The sequence below is a fragment of the Meriones unguiculatus genome, chromosome 6 (assembly GCF_030254825.1).
Source record: "Meriones unguiculatus strain TT.TT164.6M chromosome 6, Bangor_MerUng_6.1, whole genome shotgun sequence".
Taxonomy (NCBI): Eukaryota; Metazoa; Chordata; class Mammalia; order Rodentia; family Muridae; genus Meriones; species Meriones unguiculatus.
This window is the reverse complement of record NC_083354.1, coordinates 45417431-45440449: the sequence shown is the minus strand read 5'-3', so window position 1 is coordinate 45440449 and position 23019 is coordinate 45417431. Positions and strand designations below refer to the sequence as shown.

The 23019-nt window shown below is 43.4% G+C and overlaps 1 protein-coding gene across 4 annotated transcripts in view; it reads left to right on the top strand.

Moving 5' to 3' along the window:
- Pik3r4 (phosphoinositide-3-kinase regulatory subunit 4) overlaps window positions 1-21962 on the top strand; it is a 53617-nt gene extending 31655 nt beyond the window's left edge. The window contains exons 12-20 of one of the 4 annotated variants that reach the window (XM_021639862.1): window positions 183-393; window positions 3222-3387; window positions 8396-8560; window positions 10905-11116; window positions 16022-16153; window positions 19113-19213; window positions 20222-20310; window positions 20487-20595; window positions 21443-21962. In XM_021639862.1, coding sequence (XP_021495537.1) covers window positions 183-393; window positions 3222-3387; window positions 8396-8560; window positions 10905-11116; window positions 16022-16153; window positions 19113-19213; window positions 20222-20310; window positions 20487-20595; window positions 21443-21613 — 1356 coding nt within the window. In that variant the 3' untranslated portion in view covers window positions 21614-21962. The other 3 variants (XM_060385376.1, XM_060385375.1, XM_060385374.1) reach the window with 3 other exon arrangements.
- Window positions 21963-23019: the final 1057 nt, after the last annotated feature.

The following is a 23019-nucleotide window of genomic DNA, read 5'->3' as shown; positions in this document are numbered from 1 at the left end:
CCCCATCAATCATATTTTAATTAGAAAATCTTGACTTAGATCAGCTGAAATTCCACTTGTTCTTTTCACCTGAGTTACTAGTGTTTTTTTAAGGACTAGAAGCCGGTGTAATGAATAGATGCACAGTGAGAACATTTTAAATACACCTTGCTATGACACAGGCATCTGTACTGCGTTTTCAGGTTTCAGAAGTCATACACGTCCCCAGCAAGAAGCCAGTGGTTCAGGTTGTCAGTAGCACAGTCATGCCGTCCACTTACCAGATCCGGATCACGACTTGCAAGACTGAACTTCAGCAACTCATACAGCAAAAGCGTGAGCAGTGCAATGCAGAGCGCATAGCCAAGCAGATGATGGAGAACGCAGAGTGGGAGAGCAAACCACCTCCCCCTGGTGAGAAGCTGTGTTCCTGCCCCCCCCCCCCCCCCCGCCTGGGCTTCCAGCCTGAGCCTGGGCTGTAGTGTAGAGCTGGGATCAGATTAAGCCCCCTACTCCAAAAAATTTCAGCCAAAAAGTTTAGGAGTTTTAGCATTTCTGATGATAAGCTTTGGTTAGGGAGGCACATGAAAGCCTCTGACATCTGAAACACTGCTCACAAGAGCCTTGGAAAGGGCTCTTCAGCCTTACCAGGCAGTGTACTTTGATAGGGAGCAAGAACAGCTCAGTCAGAGGGCTGGAGCAGCATGCAATTGAGAAGAAAGCTGGAGTCATTGTGTGTGGACTTGGGGTCTTCAGCTTTGATAGCTTTGCAGTATCACATTCAGGCCAGTCACTTAATGTAGCGCGTCTGTGCGTCATTGTTCCCAGCTGTTGCCAGCTGTGGTTCCATCATGGTGCCATGCCTTCTCCCCCGCCCTTCATGTTCTCCCTAGAAATCAGGCTTCTAGGGATAAACACCTGCTTTTACTTACTGCAGTGTTTACTTTCTGATTATATTATTTAAGAAAAGGAAGGACATCTAGAAAACATGGAGACTTTCAGAAAGAACAGACTAATGTATAACACCAGCATTTAGCTAATTATCAACATTAAGAATTTGGTATAATGATCTGCAGGGATGGCTCAGCAGTTAAGAACACTGGCTGTTCTTGCAGAGGACCTGGGTTTGATTCACAGAACCTGTATGGCTCACAACCATCCATAACTCCAGTTCCAGGGTTCCAACTTACTCTTCTGGTCCCTTGGGAATCAGGCATGTATGTGGTGCACAGACATGGAACTAAAACACCCATGCATGTAAAAAACAAAAACAACAAGAAACCAAACCTGTAAAAGAATTTGGCAAAACAGTCCCTATATTCTGAGAGGATTGAAGGGCAATGGAGAGGTTGTTGGGATCAGAGTGTGGGCCACTTGTGTTAACAGCCAGATTTGTACAGTGTTTCAGAGTGACTTTTGATTCTGTATGTGCAGATTTCTTAAAAATGAATGAATTTCAATATTTCAGCTGTAATAGTAGAAACTTACATTTAAAACTATGAGAAGAACTGCATAGTGTATTTACATTTAGACTTTGAAAAGATCACAGGAATTCCCATGAGCTTTGATGTGGACTCGGGCAGTACTGGTCGAGGCCACCTGAAGGTTTGAAGATGTAGAAAATATTTTTAAGTGCTAAGCAGAGTCTCTAGTTAGATGCTTCTGTCAAAATGAATATCCTGTAAAGTTCAAGCTGCTGGGATGTAAGCTAATGTCACTTACCTGCCAGATGTGCTTAAAAACATAAAGAAGACTGCACACAGTCTTGTTTTATGATCCTCTCTTCATAGGTAGCAATTCATATATAAATGGAGTTATACATTTTACTCAGTCACCACAGAAATGTGCAGTGACTGCTGAATGCTTATATTTTTTTCTTCTTCCCATACTTGAGTGGTTATATGAAATATTCAGCCCAATTATTAGAACATGTAGACTTCATGGTCCTTCAAATTGGGTCCTTTTTAGCCTGGGGTTCAGCCTGGGGTCCCAGTGGGGTGACTTAGCCATCCAAGGGGGAACCATGTTTTAATGTTGAGTAGGTAACGTTTGGCAGGAGTCTTGGTTTTTCTTTTTCTTTTTCTTTCTTTCTTTATTTTATTTTATTTTATTTTATTTTTTTTGCTTCTTGGTAAGAAAATCATTCTAAAGTGACCTTGCTGCTGCTCAGGCACAATGGTTGGTAACTTCCACTGTAGCTCTGATCTTCAGCAGAACTTTTTAGTTTATTTTAAAATCTAGTAATATTAAATGTATAAAATGTTTTCTTTAGTTTATACAAGCTGTGTATAAATGCAGAAGACAGTTATGTGCAGGGACTTGTGCTGGGCACTGAGGTCATTCATGGCAGGATGACACATGCGTTTTTGTCTCAGAACTTTTAACTTTGAGGAAATTATTTATACACAGAAGAATATGCATAATAAAATACAGAGAATTATAGATGCTATTTAAAAAATACTAGGAAGTCCACATAGAGTCCTGGATCTATAACTTCTAGTTCTCGTGTTTATACCATGGAAGAAGAGATTGTAGGCAAAGAAGAAATTAGCCATCTACGTGTTTTGCCTTTTTGTTTTGTTTTGTTTTGTTTTGTTTTGTTTTGATATAAGGTCTCTTTTAAGTAGCTCTGGCTCTCCTGAAACTTGTTATGAAAACCGAGCTGGCCGTGAACTCAAAGAAGCCTCCTGAGTGCTGGGACTACAGGCATGTGACACCATGCATGGCTGCCACCCTCCTGGTGGTCACGTAGACTGGGGCACTGACACCCACACGGGTTATTTATGTGCTTACCCACTCCCTTAGGTTATGTGATTCAGCCCCATGTTACAGCAGAGACGATGAGAGCTCAGTGAAGTCCAGCCATGGCCTGGGTCACCATAGTGTCTCTAGCTGGGGTTTGCAACCTTCTTGCTCAGACAGCGGCCTCCAAGCTGTTCGTCTAGCTGGGGTGGCCATGCCCAGTGCTGCAGAATAAGCAGTCAGGGTTTTCTTGAGGACTGTGTGACTGCTGTGTCTGTTGGGCACTGAAAAGGGCCCTGAGGTGTAGAATTTAATTGCTACCTTGGTATCTTAATAACTGTCATGGTCCAGCTGACCCCTCTGGAAGGGCTAGCTGGGGCCCTTTGCACTGACTAGTTTGTATGGTTGCTCTGAAGTTAGTTGTTGAGAATCGTAGCTAGAGGGTGATGGGTGATTGTGTCTCTCAACCATAGTTTAAGATACACTTTGCTTCTTCTCAGGGTGGCGTCCTAAAGGGCTACTAGTTGCACATCTCCATGAGCACAAATCTGCTGTAAATCGAATTAGAGTCTCTGACGAACACTTACTCTTTGCCACTTGTTCAAATGATGGCACAGTGAAAATCTGGAACAGTCAGAAGATGGAAGGGAAGACCACCACGACGAGGTAACACGTGATGGCAGGGCTCGCCTATCAGCTACGTCAGTGCTTACAGAGCGCTTTCTGTGTGTTAGCTGCTTAGGGATATGTGGACCGAAGTCCTGTGCCATGGCCGTCTGGTGGGAAGTGAGAGGGCCTGAACTGTGAATAAGTAAAATATTGAAACGATCCTGTCAGATGATGAGGGAATGGTGATGTGGTGGGGCTGGAATTCTCAGTGAGCTGTGCAGACACTTACCTCACCGAGGAGAAAGATCCGAAAGAAGGGAGAAAGAGCCACACGGGTTCATTGAATGTTCTGGATTTCAGAGACCCTGGGTGGGGTGAGGGTGGGGTGGGAGTGTGGTGGGCGACCTGGTCAGCCACACCTAACAGTAACCTGAGTAGAACAAGCAAGAGGGAGAGAAACAGGAGGAAACAGTTTGTAGAATTTTGATGGCTGTTATGAAGGACTTTGACTTTGAGTAAGAGGGAGTCTTTGCAAGGTTGTAATCATAGGAGAATCGCGTCTGAGATGTCAAAGGAATGTCTCTGGCTGTGAGATGAGAGTAGGATAAAGATGGTAAGGCAACAGCAGTTGGGAATATTATGGTAATGCAAGGAGGAGATGTGGTCAGCTAGGCAGCAGTGCACAGTGGGAATGACCAGCTTCTGCATCTGTTTTGATGGCCGAATGGATGAGAAGGCTATGAGCATAGTGACAATACAGCGATAGACAGCTGCTTCAGCAAAGCAAGACTATTGCTCTAGAACCTGGTCTTTATAGCCAGTATCTTTGAGACTTTGAACGTCCAGGGTATGAGTAAATAGGGTTGTCATAAGGGTTTAGATGGCTAGTATTATACATGTGTCCCTCCTGCTTGAGGTTTTCTGCCTCCTTCATCTCTGCCTTGGTCTCTGTCACTCTCATTTAATTTTGTGATTTTCCTGTTTGCTCTTTGCCTAATTGGTTCTGCCAGAAGAACCACTATAAATCAGAAGGAATCTCATCTACATTGAAAGGATGTAGGGGATGCTCTGCGGCTTTTCTTGTTATTAGTTCATTGAGCATAATTAACTAAAATGTGATCAAATCAAATATCCTCGACACTAAAGTAACATAAAAGTCTGCTTCACGTTTGCCAGCCTTGCTCAAGATGGTGTGTTTGTTTAAAGGGCTTTGTGCTTTTACATTATACTTATTATTTCTGTGTTTATTCTCTCTTGGCATTTTATTGAATAGAACATAAATGAAAAATGGGTAAAAGGAGCATAGGTATGTGTAGCACTTGTATTATTTGTTGTTGTTATTTAGATTTGCTTTGCTTGTCCTTTGAGACAGGCTTTCTGTCTTTTAGCCCTGGCTGTCCTGGAACTCACTCTGTAGACCAGGCTGGCCACCCCCCTCTTCTTCCCAAGTGTTGAGATTAAAGGCGTGTGCCACCACCTCCTGATTGTTTAGATTTTTTTTTTTTTTAACCAACATTTTATTGTAGGAACTTCAAACCTTCAAAAAGTTGTTTGATCTTCAGCAATACTCATCCTGGGCTTATAACACATTATGTTAATATACTTTATGATAATAGTTGACCAGAGGGAACAGAGAAGAATAGATATTAAACAGAGTTGTATGTGTTAATTAAGTTAGCATTATTTAACTTTTAAAAAGATGCTAATTATTTCTCAGTAACTTTTTAAAATTTAGTTTATATACTTATTCATTACAATTTATTCACTTTGTATCCCTGCTGCAGCCTCCTCCCTTGTCTCCTCCCAGCCCTACCCACCCTCCCTCTTCTTTCCTTATGTCCTTTCCCTAGTTCCCTGATAGGGGAGGACCTCCTCCCCTTCTATCTGACCCTAGCTTATCAGGTCTTATCAAGGCTGGCTGCATCATCTTCTTCTGTGGCCAGACAAGGCTGTACCCCCCAGGGGGAGGTGATCAGAGAGCCAGCCACTGAGTTCATGTCAGAGACAGCCCCTATACCCCTTACTGGGGAGCCCACTTGGAAACTGAGCAGCCAATGGGCTTCATTTGAACAAGGGGTCTAGGTCCTCTTCATGGTCCTTAGTTGGAGTATCAGTCTCTGCGGGGGCCCCCTGAGCCCAGGTATTTTGTCTCTGTTGTTCTCCTAGTGGAGTTCTTGTCCCTTCCAGGTCTTTCTATCTCCCAGGTCTTCCCTAAGGATTCTGGCACTCTGCCCAAAGTTTGGCTATGACTCTCAGTATCTCCTTTGATACCCTGGTGAGTAGAGTCTTTCAGAGGTCCTCTGTAGAAGGCTCCTGTCTTGTACCTTGTCCTCTCCTACTTCTGATGTCTATCCTGTTTGCCCTTCTGAATGAGGATTAAGCATCTTCCCTAGGGTCCTCTTTGTTGTTTAGCTTCTTTACGGCTATAGATTTTAGTGTGTTTATCCTATATTATATGGCTAATATCCACTTATAAGAGAGTATATATCATTTGTGTCTTTCTGCTTCTGGGTTACCTCATTCAGGATGATCTTTTCTAGTTCCCACCATTTGCCTGCAAATTTCACGATTTCCTTGTTTTTAATCACTGACTAGTATTCCATTGTGTTAATGTACCACACTTTCGGTATCCATTCCTCTGTTGAGGGACATCCAGGTTGTTTCTAGATTCTTTCTATTATGAGTAGAGCTGCTACGGACATGGTTGAGCAAATGTCCTTATTGAATGGTGGGGCATCCTTTGGGTATAGGCCTAGGAGTGATATAGCTGGGTCTTGAGGTAGCACTATTCCTATGTTTCTGAGGCAGCTCCAGATTGATTTCTAAAGTGGTTGTACAAGGTTACATTGCCACCAGCAGTGGAGAAGGGTTCCCCTTTCTCCACTTCTTCTCCAGCATACATTATCCCTTGAGTTTTTGATCTTAGCCATTCTGATGGGTGTGAGGTGAAATCTCAGGATCGTTTTGATTTGCATTTCCCAAATGACTAAGAACATTGAGCATTTTTTAAAATGTTTCTCTGCTATTCGATATTCCTCTGTTGAGAATTCTCTGTTTAGCTATGTACCCCCATTTTTTAATTGGTTTACTTGTTTTATTGGTGTTAAACTTCTTCAGTTCTTTATATATTCTGGATATTAGCCCTCTGTCAGAGGTAGTGTTGGTGAAGATCTTTTCCCAGTCTGTAGGCTGTCATTTTGTTCTGATGACAGTGTCCTTTGCTTTACAGAAACATTTCAGTTTTATGAGGTACCATTTATAAAGTGTTGATCTTAGAGCCCGTGCTGTTGGTGTTCTGTTCAGGAAGTTGTCTTCTGTGCCAATCAGGTCAAAGCTCTTCCCTACTTTTTCTTCTAACAGATTTTAGTGTGTCTGGTTTTACGTTGAGGTCTTTGATCTGCTTGGACTTTAACTTTGTGCAGGGTGATAAGTATGGGTCTGTTTTCATTTTTCTACATGTAGACATCCAGTTAGACCAGCACCATTTGTTGAAGATGTTATCTTTTTTCCATTGTATGGTTTTGGCTTCTTTGTCAAAACTTAAGTTTCCATAGGTGTGCGGGTTTATTTCTGGGTCTTTGATTTGGTTTGATTTCATTGATTTCATTGGTTCACCAATCAGAGTCTATGCCAGTAATATGCTGTTTTTATTACTGTTGCTCTGTAGTATAGCTTGAGATCTGGGATGGAGATAGTACCAGATCTTTTGTTGTATGGGATTGTTTTAGGTATTATGGGTTTTTTGTTTTTCCATATGAAATTGACAATTGTTCTTTTAATGTCTGAAAAAAAATGTGTTGACATTTTGGTGGGAATTGCATTGAACCTGCAGACTGCTTTTGGGACGATAGCCATTTTCACTATGTTAATCCCACTGATCCATGAGCATGGGATATCTTTCCATCTTCTGATATCTTCTTCAATGTCTCGGAAGAAAGAAATTCTCAAAAGCTTTGAGACTTGTGCCATAACCAGTACCGATGTGAAAATCTTCCCCGACACACTAAACTGACTGTAGTCTGGAAAGAATTATGTACCATGAGCAAGAACAGCTTGTCCCAGGGATGCAGGGTTCGTTCAGCATACGGAAACTAGCAAACAGCATATGAGGAGAACAAAGGGTAGAAACCACCGTGGGAATGCATTTGATGAAGTCCACCCTGTAATGGTTAAAACCAACTCAGTAAATGAGTGCTGGAGAAACAAAGCCGCCTCCATGAACCGCAGCTGCCACTGCTTACTGGTGGAGAGCGCAGGGGCTCTGAAGAGGGGCAGAAGGAGAGTGTGCACTTCTGCCAGTCCTGTTGAGCAGTGCGCTGTAGGTCCAGCCAGGGTATTCGGGCAAGGAATATACGCATGCATTAAATGAAAGGATAGAGCGCAGGATCTTTATACAAAGATCAATTTCATCTCCTGCATTAGCAATGAAGAGACCACTGTACTTTATAGTTCAGTTAAGGTGTTACTAAGAAGAGTTCAACCAGAGAGGAATGATAGATTAAAAATATCAAATGTTGTATTTTTTTTTCAGGAAGTATAAATAAATATATACAAATTAGGTGGGGAGTAACAAGGAGGTTTAGGTGGTACTGATGGCAGGTGCCCTTTAGATCAGATACTCAGAAGGCATGGCAGGATGAGGGAAAGCTTGAGGGTAGTTGTGTTTTGTGTGAGGCTGAATATTGTGGTGTGCATCTGATTGTGTGCATAGTTTAGTGGGCCTCTCTTCTGATCCTTTCTAGGTAAGATAGTGCTTGTAAATGAGGAAACCGAGGCACAGATCATGACATAGGTTATACAGGTAACCGAGATTTGCTTCGAAATTCAGAGCTTTTCCGACTGTGACCATCTTCATGTTCAGGGCTGTCGCACAGGTTGGAGAACTGGTTCAGGACTTGTTGGCAGGTCAGTCTCTATAATAGGAAAGAAGTGCCTGACGATGGACATTTGAAAAGAAGGAGGTTTGCGTGTGGACTCTGAGAGACCAGGAGGATGAACTGCCCTGTGTGAGTTAGTGTTAGCACAGTGGCCATTTCACAAATGCTCTTTTGTTTCTTTCATTCAGGTCTATTCTTACATACAGCCGAATTGGAGGGCGAGTCAAGACACTAACATTTTGCCAGGGCTCCCACTACTTGGCCATAGCATCTGATAATGGAGCGGTTCAGCTTCTTGGAATCGAGGCTTCTAAGTTACCCAAGTCTCCTAAAATCCACCCTCTGCAAAGCAGGTACCGTCCACTGCCCTTCTGACCTTGCATGTGTGCCCTGTGCGGCAGCGGCCGCCTTCGCACCGCAGTGTGGCGGCCGCTGGGGCTCCCCGGCTGTGTCGTCTGTCTCATAGGCCTGGGGTGCAGGAGACTGCTTCTGAACCCCAACACAGAGGTGCTTAGCCTTAGAGGGTGGAGCCTTAGCAGCTGTGTCCAAAGTTGGTCAGAGTACGCAGGGCAGCCCTGGACTCCATCATCTCCGTCTCCGATCTTTGTGAATGACATGCTACTAGCCAGATTGTTAGCAACAGAATGTCAGTCAAGAAAACTCATGTTCTGTTGCTTGGCACCAAAATGTCTAAATATTTTTTAAACAAAGATTAACTTATCATTCTGAAATAAAATGCTAAACTGGTTTTGTTTATGGGTCTCATTTCTTTGTAAATTAATAGTTATTAAATATTAACTATAATGTAAAATAAGTTAAAGACAGTCTTTTCTTGAATAATGTTATGGGTAAGGATTCCAGAGACAGATAGATACATTGTGTTCTCTCTGTTTTGTTAAAAAAAATTATGCTGTGTGAGTGCATTCACAGGGACTTGTAGAGGTCAGAGGACAACTTCTAAGAGTCAGTTCTTCCTTCTACCGTGGGCTCTGGCAATCAAACTCAGGTAGTCAGGCTTGGGTGGCAAGTGCTTTTACCTACTGAGCTGTCTTGCTAGTCCTACATTGTGTTGTCTGAGAATCTATAGTCTACTGGGAGATAAAGACAAGTTGAGACAGTGTGAGGGCAGTACAGTAGTGGTCCATCTTACCTGGAAGACAGGAGCCAAGCTAAATGGTCAAACTGGACAGATGGCTTAGTTGGTAAAGTACTTGCCTTGCAGGCATGAGGGGGCCTGAGTTCAGATCTCTAGAACGCATACCTTTAACCTTCGTACTGAGAGATGGAGGCAAAGATCAGAGGATCCCTGGAAACTTGTAGGCCAGCTAGCCTTCTGTGTACCTAGCAAAGTTCCAGGCCAGCAAGAGACCGTGTCTCAAAACAGAGTGTGGAAGGTGCCTGAGAACTAACACCCTAGGGCTTCTGACCTGTAACACTCATGCTCACAGTCATATGCATGAATGAACATGTGCATGTGCGCATGCGCGTACACACACACACACACACACACACACACACACACACACACTGAAAGGTGAGACTGGTGGCAGGTAAGTCTGTTAAAGCAGGGTGGTTGAGAGGGGCATGCTAGGAAGAGGTAGTGCACTTTACAGAAAAATCAGAACAAGATTTTAATTTACTACAAGGCTGCTTGTTGAGATCCTTGTGTAGCTTAACGCAAGAAGGCACCTCGGTTGGGACACTTAGGATATTTTTGTTGTTTTGTTTTGCTTTGCTTTTCCATTTTAAAAAGTTGTATATTTTCAACATAATCACTAAATGTATCTGAGTAGCGTTAGCCCAGGACATATCACCAATGTCTTTTAGCAACAAATGGCTGCCAGTTTTCCTTAAAATTGTCTCAGCAGAGGATGAGGGTGACTGTGAATACTTTTGAGTTAATTTAAATTATCGGCTGAGTGCACTACGTGATTACTGTGTCCCAGCTTGAAAAACCGACACACACGCCCCAGCATAGATGTGCAGTGGGGTAGAATCCTGCAGTATGAAAGAGTAAATTATTAGCTCATAACCTCATCGGCAAGTCTGAAATAAGTTTTGCTGATAACAAATGTCAGACTCAAAAGGCTATATGTTGCATGTTTTCAGCTATGTGACATTCTAAAAAGAATCAGAATGGGCCTTTGCCACGAGTGAGAAGGTGGATAGAGTCAGAGTACAGTGGCTGCGTGGAATAGTTTGTAGGATGCCAGGTAGTTTTGTGTGGCTCTGTGAGAGACGATGCATCGCTGTCTATGTGTCTGTAATAATCCTTGCGTCTCACATGAAGGTCTCATTTCATTAGCATTGCAACACAGTTGGCTCTTTAGTTTTGATAAATACGCTAGTTATATAAGATGGCAGTATGAGGAGAAACAGTAAAAAATTTACAGAAACTTTTTACAGCTTTTCTGTGTCTAGAATTATCTTTTTTGAACATTCAGCTATAATTGTCTCCTTGAGGTCACATAAGTTTTATTTTTGTGGACAGGGTCTCAGCTCTGGCTGTCCTAGAACTCACAGAACTCCTGCTATGCTGTCTCTGCCTCTCAAGTGCTGGGGTTAAAGGCTGTTCCATTCCAACTGGCCAGTTTTTCTTTCCTGGCCCATATGTAAGCTGTCAGTTTATCTCAAGTGGGGCAGTGCTCCATTTTCAGTGACCAGAAAAGCCCTTGCCTTATCTTTGTGTCCCTGTAGGGTTCTGGATCAGAAGGAAGATGGGTGTGTGGTGGACATGCATCACTTCAACTCGGGGGCACAGTCTGTTCTTGCCTACGCCACGGTGAATGGCTCTCTGGTTGGATGGGATCTCAGGTCTTCAAGCAACGCATGGACGTTAAAGCATGACCTAAAGTCAGGCCTCATCACGTCCTTTGCTGTAGACATCCACCAGTGCTGGCTCTGCATAGGTAAGCCAACAGCTGTGTTGGGATGCCACCATCGCCTGCAGGTAGCATCTTGTGACAGCCGGCCTTTCCTGATTTCTTTACTGATTCCTTTGCATTCATAACTGCTATGTTATTATAATGTCTACAGTTTATTTTTTACTAGGAGGCTATGTGAGGCTGGGAGTGTAGCTCAGTGAATGCTTGCCTAGTGTGCTGAGGCCCTGCCATACTCTCTAGCAGCACACAAAGTAGGATAAAAGGTGTAGTTGGGCAGGGTATGGTAGTGCACCCCCACAGCCACAGTGGTTGCTAGGTGGCCAAGAGGATCAGTGGATCAAGCACACTCTGCGACACAGTGAGTTCTGGGCTAGCTTGGGTTACATGAGACTGTATTTTAAAAAACTTAAAGCATTGCGTGAAAGGATGAAATCCGATAAAACAGAGGAAAGTTTCTTCTTGTGCTCAGTGAGCCTTTGTCTTTATCATTGTGGCAATGAAGAGTTCCTGGTGTTCTCTGCTGCTGGGGAATATCCCACTTAAGGAAAACAGCGTTTGAGTTTGAGCCAGTAGTTTTAAATTCCATAACCTCAGGCAAGCTACTTAACTCTGAGTCTTAGGATCTTCATCTTCTGATGGGACTAATTCCTTCAAAGGCTGCTTTGAAGATTTAGTAAACTGAAAGCACCACAGGGCCTCATGGAACGTAGAACAATGGATTTCTGTTTTAACAGCTTTCCACTCCCTCTCCCCTAGAGACTGAAGATTCGTGCTATCTTTCATCTGCTTTTTGTTTGTTTTTGAAGTGTTTCTGAGTTCTGAAAACTATATATTCTAGTGTACATAATTTTACCTGGCCACAAACAAAATACAAATAATCCTTCTGAAAATTGGTTTTAACTAGCTTCTTAAATTATTTTTTAAAAACTATATTGTTTACTCATTGATAATTTCATACATTACACAATGTATTTTGAACACACTCACTCCTGACTTTTCCCTGTCCACTCCCACACCCTTTCCCAACTTCATGTTCCTTTAAAAAAAAGAAAAAGAAACTCCCAAGTCCACTTTGTCCTGCCCGTATGCATGGGTACAGGGCATCCCCTGGAACATGGTTGACATACCTGAGGCAACACCCTCAAAGCAACCTGGCTCTCCTTCCCGGGTGCCATAGGCTCTTCTTATCTTCTCAGTTAAGAGTAGGGACTGTGAGGCAGCCCCTCCCCGAATGCTAGACTTCCAACTGGGCCTCTTGAGGAGGCCAGCTCAACTACTCTGCATTCATGAGTACACCGGTCCTGTTGTCCAGAAGATACTGGGTTGCTCTGGTCCTCCCAACTGCTTATGGTCTTCTGTGGTCTTATGTACCCCCTTCATAAGGCGACTTCAACTAAACACTTGCATGAGTGTGTTTTGAACTTACTTGTTTTTTTGTTTTTGGTTTTTTTGAGACAAGGTTTCTGTGTAGCCTTGGGTATCCTGGACTTGCTTTGTAGACCAGGCTGACCTTGAACTCACAAAGATCCACCTGCCTCTATCTCCCAGAGTGCTGGGATTACAGGCGTGCGCCATCAGGCTGGGGCTGCATGAGTGTGTTTTGGAAGCCTGTAACCGTAGGCTTCCTAAGGCTCTTACTGTGAGTGATCCCCACCCCACCCCTCGTTCCTCTTCTCCCTGTCCTATCACCATTTTCTATTATTTTCCCTCTTAATATGTCCCTCCCCACCCGATGGCCCCTTTCTAGTTTCCTGATTCAAAGATGCTCCAAGTTGAACACAAATCCAAGGATTTGATGCTAGGGTCTGCATGGGTGAGAACATGTGATGTTTGTCTTTGGATCTTTGTTACTAAGTATGATGTTTCTGGTTCCAGCCATTTATCTTCAGATTTCCTAATTTCAGCTTTTTTTTTTTACAGCTGAGTAACATTTCATTGTGTATAGCTACCAAATTTTCATTATCCCCTCAACACGTAATGGATGTTAACTAAGCTGTTTCCATTTCGTAGCTATTGTGACTAGAGCAGTAATAACCATGGATAAGAAGGTGTCTCTGTAGGATGGTATAGAGTCCTTTGGGTATTAGCCCAAGATTAGTATAGCTGAATCATATTGTGGAGCTATTTTTAGCCTTCTAAGGAACATCAACACTGACTTCTGAGTGGCTGCACCGGGTTTTTACTTTGGCAGTATCGAATGAAGACTTACCTTCCCACACCCTCACTAGCATTTGTGGTCATTCTCTTTAACCCAGTGTAAAACCACTTATCCAATTCCTGTCTCTACTGTATTTGCCCATTCCTGAATGTAACAGAAATGGAATCACTCAGTATGTATGGTTTTTTTTTTTTTCACTAAACATAAAGTTTGTAAGGCTTTTCCATTTTTTTGTGTGTGTTTACAGAATTTTAAATTATTTTTCACTTTATAGACAGTTTGTGTACTGGTTACCCATTCTCTAGTCAGATAGTTGAAGTTTTTTCTAGTTCGGGGCTTACTTGAGGAAATTTGTTGTAAACATTTGCAAGTAGGTTCTTGTAGGAACTTTAATTCATTTTTTCTAAGAGTGGGATTACTGATTTTTAAAAATGTAGTTTTAATTGGGATGAAAGTGATATTTTGACACGTTTATATTGATGAATAATTGGATCAGGTAATTAGGAAACCTGTCACCTACATATTTTGTGGTGAAAAATACTTAAACCCTTGAGTAACTGAAACACGCAACAGTGCATTGCCGTTAGTTACATCAACAGTCCTGTGTGTCAGTAAGTATAGTGGCAGTCCTGTATGTCACTAAAGTATATTTCTTCTAAGAAACCATATAGATTGGCCTTAGCACTGTTCTCATCACCTTCCTTCCCCTTTTTCCTGTCGTGTTTTTGTTTTCTTTTGTATTTGAGACAGGGTCCTAATGTATCCAAGCTAGTGTCAAAATACCTGAGAATAATGACCTTGAACTTCTGAACCTCCTGCCTCTATCTCCCAAGCTATGGGCAACACAATGTGGTTGTGGGGAGGGGACCAAGACTTTGTATGCTAGGTCCAATTGACCTTCATCTCCAGGCCCCTCCCCTGCATAGTGCTTTGAAAATGATCCTCCAAAGTACCATATTTTCTTTTTTTTCTTTATTAATTACACTTTATTCACTTTGTATCCCCACTGTGGTTCCCTCCCTCCTCCTGTCCCAATCCCTCCCCCTGTCCCAATCCCTCCCTTCCTCCACCCTCTGCATGCATGCCCCTCCCGAAGTCCACTGATAGGGGAGGTCTTCTTTTCCTTCCTTCTGATCCTAGGTCTCATCAGGAGTGGCTACATTGTCTTCTTTTGTGGCCTGGTAATGCTGCTTCCCCCTCAGGGGGAGGTAATTAAAGAGCAGGCCAATCAGTTCATGTCAGAGATAGTCCCTGTTCCTATTAAAATGGACCCCACTTGGATACTGAACTGCCATGGGCTACATCTGTGCAGGGGTCTTAGGTTATCTCCATGCATAGTCCTTGGTTGGAGTATCAGTCTCAGGAAAAGACCCCTGTGCTCAGATTTTTTGGTTCTGTTGCTTTCCTTGTGGAGTTCCTGTGCTCTCCAGATCTTACTGTTTCATATTCTTTCCTTCATATCCCCAAAAGTTAGGTTTTCTTTACTTGAGTTTAGATTTCTGGATTCCATAGTTTACACTGTGTCATCATTAAATATCTACCCTTTCCTGTGTTAACTTTTATGTATTAGAAGATGGTAACATCCAGAGCAATGCAGAAGATTAGACAGCATAGCTAGCAAGTTTGCAAAGGGAAATGTCTTTGGCACCCAGAGCAGCTTTGAAGAGGGCCACTGATGCCACCTGTAGCTGTTGTCATCATTGTCATGGAGTGTGGCAAAGAGGCATGCAGGGTCCCAGCTGGCCTTGTCTATCTCTCCTGTGGAATCGGAGACCACAGGAGAATGTGCTCTGCTCTGCACAGCTGCTCAGTGCTGGGCAGCCGTCGTTCTTTTGCATAGTGGCCATTCTTCTCTAGTAGTTTAAGGTGCCGTAGGGAGAGTGTGGGGCACCCACCCCACTTTCTGCTGGGGCTGGACACCCATACCTATCTGCAGAATGTTTTGGAGCAAAGAACACATGAAGGTGATTGGAATCTAATGACAGACACAAAACCGCTGCCACTTTGGACTTTAGAGCATCACTGGGTATCATTGGAGACATCTGTTCTTCAGGCAGTCTGAATGTTCTGGCTCACCAAATTCAGCTTCATCTCTACAGCTTCTGGTTTTGTAGGTGCCTTTGGCAGTTAATAACAATGTCAGTATCTAATGAATTATTCATTTTCAGTTTACATTCATTAGAGAGTATTGTAATTGCATTATGATAAGCACTTCATAACTATTATTTGGCAGCTGTAGGTGCTGTTTGAAACTGGGTAGGCAGCCTCATGGGAGCAAAGCCTTTTTTCTTCCCTTTCTTGGCAGAACTGAGAGATGATCCCAGGGCCTTGTGCACACTAAGCAAGTACTGTACTGTTGAGCTATAGCCACAATCCTGTTTTTAGGTTTTATATTTCACTTGTTGCCAAGGCTGGTCTTGAACTTGCTCTGTAGCCCAGACAGGCCTCAGCCTCCAGAGTAGCTGAGATTACAGACCTGTAATGTCAGGCCTGTCAGCAAAGCCTTTTTCTACGTGATAAAGGCAGTTCTAAAATACATTCACCCTGAGCTGGCTATGGTTGAGCATGTCTTTAATCCTGGTATCAGGAGGTAGAAGCAGGTGGATCCCTGGGATGCCGAGACCAGCCAGGGTGACATGCTAAGGCCCTGCCTTAAACAAAAACCTAAAAATATATTAATCCAGAAGCAACACTGTTTGCTGTTGTTGTGGTGAATGCAACATGGCATTGCTTTGCTTAGCTGTTAATGGTTTGTGCCTTTTAAACTCGAGGCACGAGCAGTGGTACCATGGCGTGTTGGGACATGAGGTTCCAGTTGCCGATTTCCAGTCACTGTCACCCCTCCAGAGCTCGCATCCGGCGCCTCTCCATGCACCCCTTGTACCAGTCCTGGGTAATCGCAGGTAAGTTGCAGGGCCGACATTCGGGTTGGGACTTGTAGCATATGTTGTTGCTCTTAGAGGTTTTATTTTACATCTGAGCCAAACGCTTGATTCTGTGTTGACGTGGAAGCCGCCCACCACTGTGTTCTAAGTTCAGAACTCCTGCCGCCAATCGTTACCACCACTCCATTCCTTTCTGCCACCATCTCTCATCTTTCATTTTTTTTCTTTCAAGCTCCTGTGCCCCTAGTTTTTGTTAAAACTGCTAGCGTCTTCCCAGAAATATAAGCCAGAAGAGAAGTGGATCCTCTCCAGTTGCCATTCTTTCTGACCTGCATGTGTGTTTCTCACATGCCCCCTTCCCTTCCAGCACTGCGCACTCAGTTTGCGGGTGTGGGTTCTTGGCCTAGATAACCTTTTACCGTGAATACCTGTGTTGCCTGCATGCTTGTTTGTGCACCATGTGTGTACAGTGCCCCTGGAGGCCGGAAGAGGTTGTCACATCACCAGGGACTGGAGTTAGGGACAGTTGTGTGTTGCCTTATGGGTATTAGGACTCAAATCTGGGTCCTCTAGAAGAGCTGCCAGTGCTCTTCACTGTTGAGCCATCTCTCCAGCCTCACCTGGGCAGATCTTTGAAATTAATTTTCCTTATCTGTAAAGTATGGTTGAAAACACCTTATAACTTGAGAATTTGAGGGGAAACATCAACCACAGTCTGGCAGCGCAGCTTGTCTTGATAGATATTAGCTCCTGCTCCTGATAAGTTTATGTTTTCCTTTGGTCCTCCTCTTTCGCCTATCTACAGCCCACACTGTGGAACCAGGTGGAATAAAAGCAGGGAAGGAGAAAGCCAGTAGCACAACCATTCCCCACGAGTCTGGTGCCTGACCACTGTGGTTTGAGCCACTCTGTTCTGCCACTTTCTCCCTCCTTGTGGTGATGGATGAGCCAAAATAAACCCTGCAGTCATTTTGCCAGGGTCATAGCAATGGCAAAACTGACTAACACACCAAGTAACAAATGGCTTTCTATGGACTTTTCCATCCAGTCAGGATTCCAGCAAGGCAGACTTGCTCAAAGAGGGTTTCTTTCTAAAGGCTCCTTTACAAAGGTGTGGGTAGAAAGGCGGCCATAGCAGAGTGTGCTTAGTAGAGGGCAGACAGTGTTTGGGAGGGTCTGCTTATTGGAGTTACAGTGACCTTATAGGAAAGGTCACCTTGAGAGGAACAGTGGGGTGTGTGTGTGTGTGTGTGTGTGTGTGAGAGAGAGAGAGAGAGACAGCACATGAGTAGTCTCCCATGTACCTGTGTGCATGAAGTCAGAGGACAACTCTTTGGGGTCACTTCTCTCTTCCTTGTTTTTGAGGCAGGTCACTCTTGTTTCTGTTGCTGAGTTGTGCACTCTAGGTGAGCTGCCTTAGACCTTCTGAGTAATTCTCTTATCTTCACCTACCATCTGCTATAAGAATGCCAGGATTGCAGATGTGTACCGCTGTACCTGGCTTTTTACTTGGATTTGGGGATCACACTTGGGTTATCAGGCTGTGTAGCAAGTGCTCATACCCACTGAGCCATCTCCTCATTTCAAGCAATGAATTTTGAGGAGAGGGACACAGCCAGGCTGGGCTGAATGATCTTTCTCCCTCCCGAGGCTTTTTTTACTTGGCGATGTAATAGACTTATAAGGGTTCGACAGTTAGAAGTCTGAGCTATGTGCCATGGGCAGAGTCAGTGTGGTAGCAGGGCCCCTGGAAGCTGTGGTGAGACACTGCTTGCCTCTTCCTGCTTCTCTTCTACATTAGCCAGTATCCTGACTTCAGGGCAGAAGCATAGCACCTAGGCCCATCACTATTGATCATGAGTCTGCCTCCCTCTTACAGGCATGCTTTTGACTGCATTTAGGGCCCACTGGGTAGTCCTGAACAATCCACCCCTTTCAAGGTCCTCCTTAACTGCATCTTTGAAAATCACTTTGTCATTTAAGGCAACATTTACAGGTTCTCAGGAGTAGGACTTTGAACTATTTGGGGGACATTTTCTTTTATTTTTAGATTCTACAAGTCAAACCCATCTAGACGCCAGATTGTACAAGAGCCTGGTGTGTGATTCATACAGTCAGACTTCAGAGAGCGAGTGTCATGTGTCATTTGTTCCTGTGCTTTTCCTATCGTCCCCCTTTGTCTGCTCCAGCCTCACTGATTGGTTCTGCCTCTCCTGCTCCTTCTGCACTGTTCTGTTTAGTGTCCCCAGTAGAGTAGAAACGCCCTGCAGTAGGGGATTTTACCATCTTTAACCCAGTGCCCAGGACAGTGCCACAGTGAATAGTGCCAGATGTTGATAAGTGAATGAATCCTGGTATTTTTGTCAACCCCCCCCCCACACACACACACATGCATCCCAATCACATTACCTAAGGGATAGATTCTCTGTGTGACCCATGGTTTCTACTTTTCTAGCCAGCATCTACTCTGTCACAACTATCCTTCAGTTATACCAAAACACCCTGAGCTTTCTTGCCTACTCAGTTTATTCTGCCTGAAGTAGGCCACCTGCTGCTACATCTGTCCAGCTTTTTTGGGCCTGGCTGGAATGTCTTGACTCAGCCCACAAAACGTGTTGTTTCTTCCCCAGCCTGCGTGAAGGAGGAGCTTTGCACTTGCTCTCTTACTTGTCAGCATGCTGCTTCCGTGTGTCATTCTCCTTTCTCCGTCGATACTGTAGATTCTCGAGGGCAAAACTCTGTGATTTGCTTTTCTACCGCATAGTCTCTAAGGTCCGCTGGAGTGCAGTGTATATATTTGCTGTTAGCTATCACAAACCCTTTTTAACTCATCCCGTCTGGTGATTAGTCGTGCTGTTCGGTTAAGGGTGTTAGTGTTTCTTGCAGGATGGACGTTGAAGGAAATAGATATAGGCAGCCCTGTATATGCTACCAAGATGTGAAAGAAGAGCTGATAGTTCTTGCCTTTGTCTCTCAGCTGTTCAGGGCAACAATGAAGTCTCCATGTGGGACATGGAAACCGGTGACAGGAGACTGACTCTCTGGGCCAGCAGTGCACCTCCACTTTCCGAATTACAGGTGTGTCACCAGGGTTTACTGCAAAGGACAGTTACTACCTCCATCCTAAGCATGCTTAAGCATTTTCGGAAGCATGCTCTCTCATGAACTTTATAGCTACATCTATTTTGTGTTTTTAATAATGTGAACTACCATGTGACCTCTGCTGCATGTTTTCCAATTCTTTTAGCTTGCTGGGTCTGCTGCATTGGATGTTTGTGATCTCACATTGGAGCTCCTACAGATGCACATTAGGCCCAGCCTATTACTGAAGATGACAGTACTCTTAAATATGCAGGGCTTCCCCTGGTATGCATTCACTAGGAAATACCCTTTGACTTTTGATCTTTTCCCAGGCTAGTGATGCTGTGATCTGATTCTCTTGTGATGCTGGGTGTAGCAGTGAGCCATAGCTGCTGGTCAGACCAAAAGGGTAAACAAGTTTTCTAGATTAGAGATGGTATTGGGCCAGAACCTCAATGCAAATTGAGGAGTATCTGAACCTTGTATGAGTGATGTTTACTATAGATTTGTGTATTGCTCATGTTTCTGGGAGTATCATGGCAAATAAAGCTAAATGTAGGAAAGGTTTGACACCTCCTCCCTCCACCTAGATCTTAAACAAAGTAATCCTGAAGTAATTGTTTTTATACTGTTTGTGACAGGCACTGAGTGTGTTAGCCCAAGCTGACCTTGAGCTGGTGACTGTCTGGCCTCTTCTTCCCAGAGCACTGCTGGTGTGCACCACTATGCTCAGTCTGAGTGGACACTGGAGACTGAACTCAGGGTCTTGCTCTTGCTATGTAAGCACTCTGCCCTGAGCTACATCACCAGCCCTTCAAAGTAGTCAGTTGTAGATCCTGAAGTTCCCCGCCCCAAAAGAAAGGGATGAGACCATTCCCACATGTTACATGTCTTGAGGTCTGAGGTGCCTGTACAGCTATTGATGGTTAATTCCCTTCTACCAAAAATGTCATTTGTGGAATATGCCGATGTCTTTTCTGTGACTGTGTGTTTCTGTCCTTCAAGCCTTCCCCGCACAGTGTCCATGGCGTCTACTGCAGCCCTGCAGATGGAAACCCTATCCTGTTGACAGCGGGCTCAGACATGAAGATAAGGTGCAGTGTCTCAGCAAATCCTTCGGTTTAAACAAAAGAATGCTTCGGTATTAGCAGTGGGGTGTTTAAAGTCATCACTACCTTGCCAGACAGCTATCAATGTTAAGTTATTGATTCTAGAAAAGTCTTTCTTGATATACTGTAGATTTTATTACCATTTATTATCTCTCCCGTAGGTTCTGGGACTTGGTTTCCCCAGAAAGGTCCTATGTTGTTGCAGGAAGTACCAGTTCCCCATCTGTTTCGTACTACAAGAAGATAATAGAAGGCACTGAGGTTGTCCAGGTACGGGGCTTTGTAGGCACAAAAATGGCTTTGACCAATATTAATATTTTAAGATTTCTTTGAAACTAAGGAATATATTTGGTTTTTCTTGTCTTTTGGGTGGGCATGGAGACAGGGTCTGGCTATGTAACCCTTATCACTATCCTTGCTTCCCGCTCCTGAGTGCTGGGATTACGGATGTATGCCATTGCAGCTCACACACTTTTGTCCATTTTAACAACAAACTTTTATCACAGTATAAAAAAAGAATGAGGAAATACATTAATAAAGTACTTTACTGCTTTCCTTCTACAAATGGGTTGGGGGGGGGTCAGGAACAGGGAGTCATTTGTCCTGGTCACATACCTAATAAACAGGAAACCGAGGTCCTGGTGTGGCTGTTAACCTCCAAAGCATGTGTTATTGACCTAGAAAATATCAAATGTTCTGGCCAGAGTAGGCTTTCCATAGTGTTTAAAAATGACAGAATAGCAAATACATATCTCTATTCTTTCCATGTAAATATGCACACAGACTATACTGACTCATTTATAAGTGGCTACATATGCAATCCAATGACGACTGGAAACCTAGAAAGTAATTTTGGACTTATCAATATTCTAAATTAAGATCTACTAATTTTTAAAAATATATTTATATTAAAACTGGGTCAATTTGCTGTATCTCTACTATCAAAAGGTTAAAATAAGCTTGGTCTTGTTCTCTTAAAATGATGTTATTAATCTGTAGTATGGCCTTAGACTCTTCCCTGCTGTGGTGATGACTGGAGACAGGAATGCTGTTGACAGGTAGAATGAGGCACAGGTTTAACCTCAGGCTTTTGTTTTGACTTCTATCCACTAAACAGGAAATTCAGAATAAGCAGAAGGTAGGACCAAGTGACGACACCCCTAGAAGGGGCCCAGAGTCTCTGCCTGTGGGGCATCATGACATCATCACGGATATTGCCACCTTCCAGACCACTCAGGGCTTCATTGTGACTGCTTCTAGAGATGGGATTGTGAAAGTGTGGAAATAATCCTGCCAACTTGTACAAAATGTTGTAAATTTATAAATGTACCATAATTCAAGGAAAAAGATTTCTAGAGAACTAACATGGTTTTTGAAGTGTCTGTATTACTGTTTCATGGCTAAATGAATCCCAGTCACAGCGGTTGATGACGTGGGCATGGTTTATTGAGGTGCATTTCTGAAGAGTTGGTCAGACAGCACAATCTGGGAGTCCTTGCTATATACGGAACAGGTGAGAAATGTAAAAAGCGAACACAAATGTCAGTTTATTTTGTATGGAAAATGATTGTAAGCTATTATGTAAACACACTTTTGTTATTATGCTATTCAGACTGCAAGTAAACTCTATTCAAGCATCCTGAGAGTTGACATTTGTTTGTGACATGACCTTAGGTAGTCAGTAAGCAGGGGATGAGCTCTAACCTAGGCTGTTTTTAGGCAGCAGAGACAGGACTCTGGGACCATGTTCCTCCCTCTGCTTACGTTATGATTTATTTCCTTTGTATTAGCTCAACAGCAGCATGGATCTGCCTGGCCATCATTTTTATAGGATCTACCAAAAGTTCCTGTCAGCTTCCATTTCCCAATGGGAATTATTTACTAAATTCAAGAAAAAGAATGTTCCAGATAAAAACATGCCAAACTTTTGAAGGCCCACAGTTGCTTTTCCAGTCAGGTAAAACTTTTCAAGTTAACAGATTTCTATTTGTATGCAGACCTAATTCTCTCCACATTTATTCTTTTCTGAGAAAAGGGTTTACAACTATTCCAACTTGAAATTAGGTACATTAGGATAAACCTAGCCGCATAGATAATCGTAGTCTGGGAAATACTACTTGTTACATACATGCTACATTTTTCATAGCCGTTACGTTAGTTGGTTCTAACAGTTTGCATGTTCAGTTCAGGACTGAGCAGTTTCTGGATGGCTTAAACTGCAGAAGTATGAGGAAATGCCAGTCATGCAGAAAGGTCAATGTTGATAGTGTTGGCTCTGACTAGACCTTGTAGCCTGGAGGTATGCAGAGTTGGGAAGTTTGGCATGGCCTCTGCCCAAGTGTACAGCTTGAATGCTAAGTCCATTCAGAGAGCCGCAGGGGTAGGAGAGTTTTTTAGTACATAAATGTCCTATGGAGAGGTGTGGATAAGCCATATGTCTCAGAGGGCTGAGGGATAAAGGAATGTTTGACAGAGACCTGGTCTTGTTCTCCATTTACTACCCATTGCTCTCTCACCATCCCACAGATGACCCTCTTTGAAAGAACTTTATTGGTACTGTTATAATCTGATAGCTTAGTTCAGAGAAAATGGGAGGGAGGCAGGGCCATTGCAGTCAGTTTTAATTTACATTTTTAAGCCAAGATTCACCAATAATGCTTATTGTGTTTCTTAAGTAGTCTTACTAAATTTAGA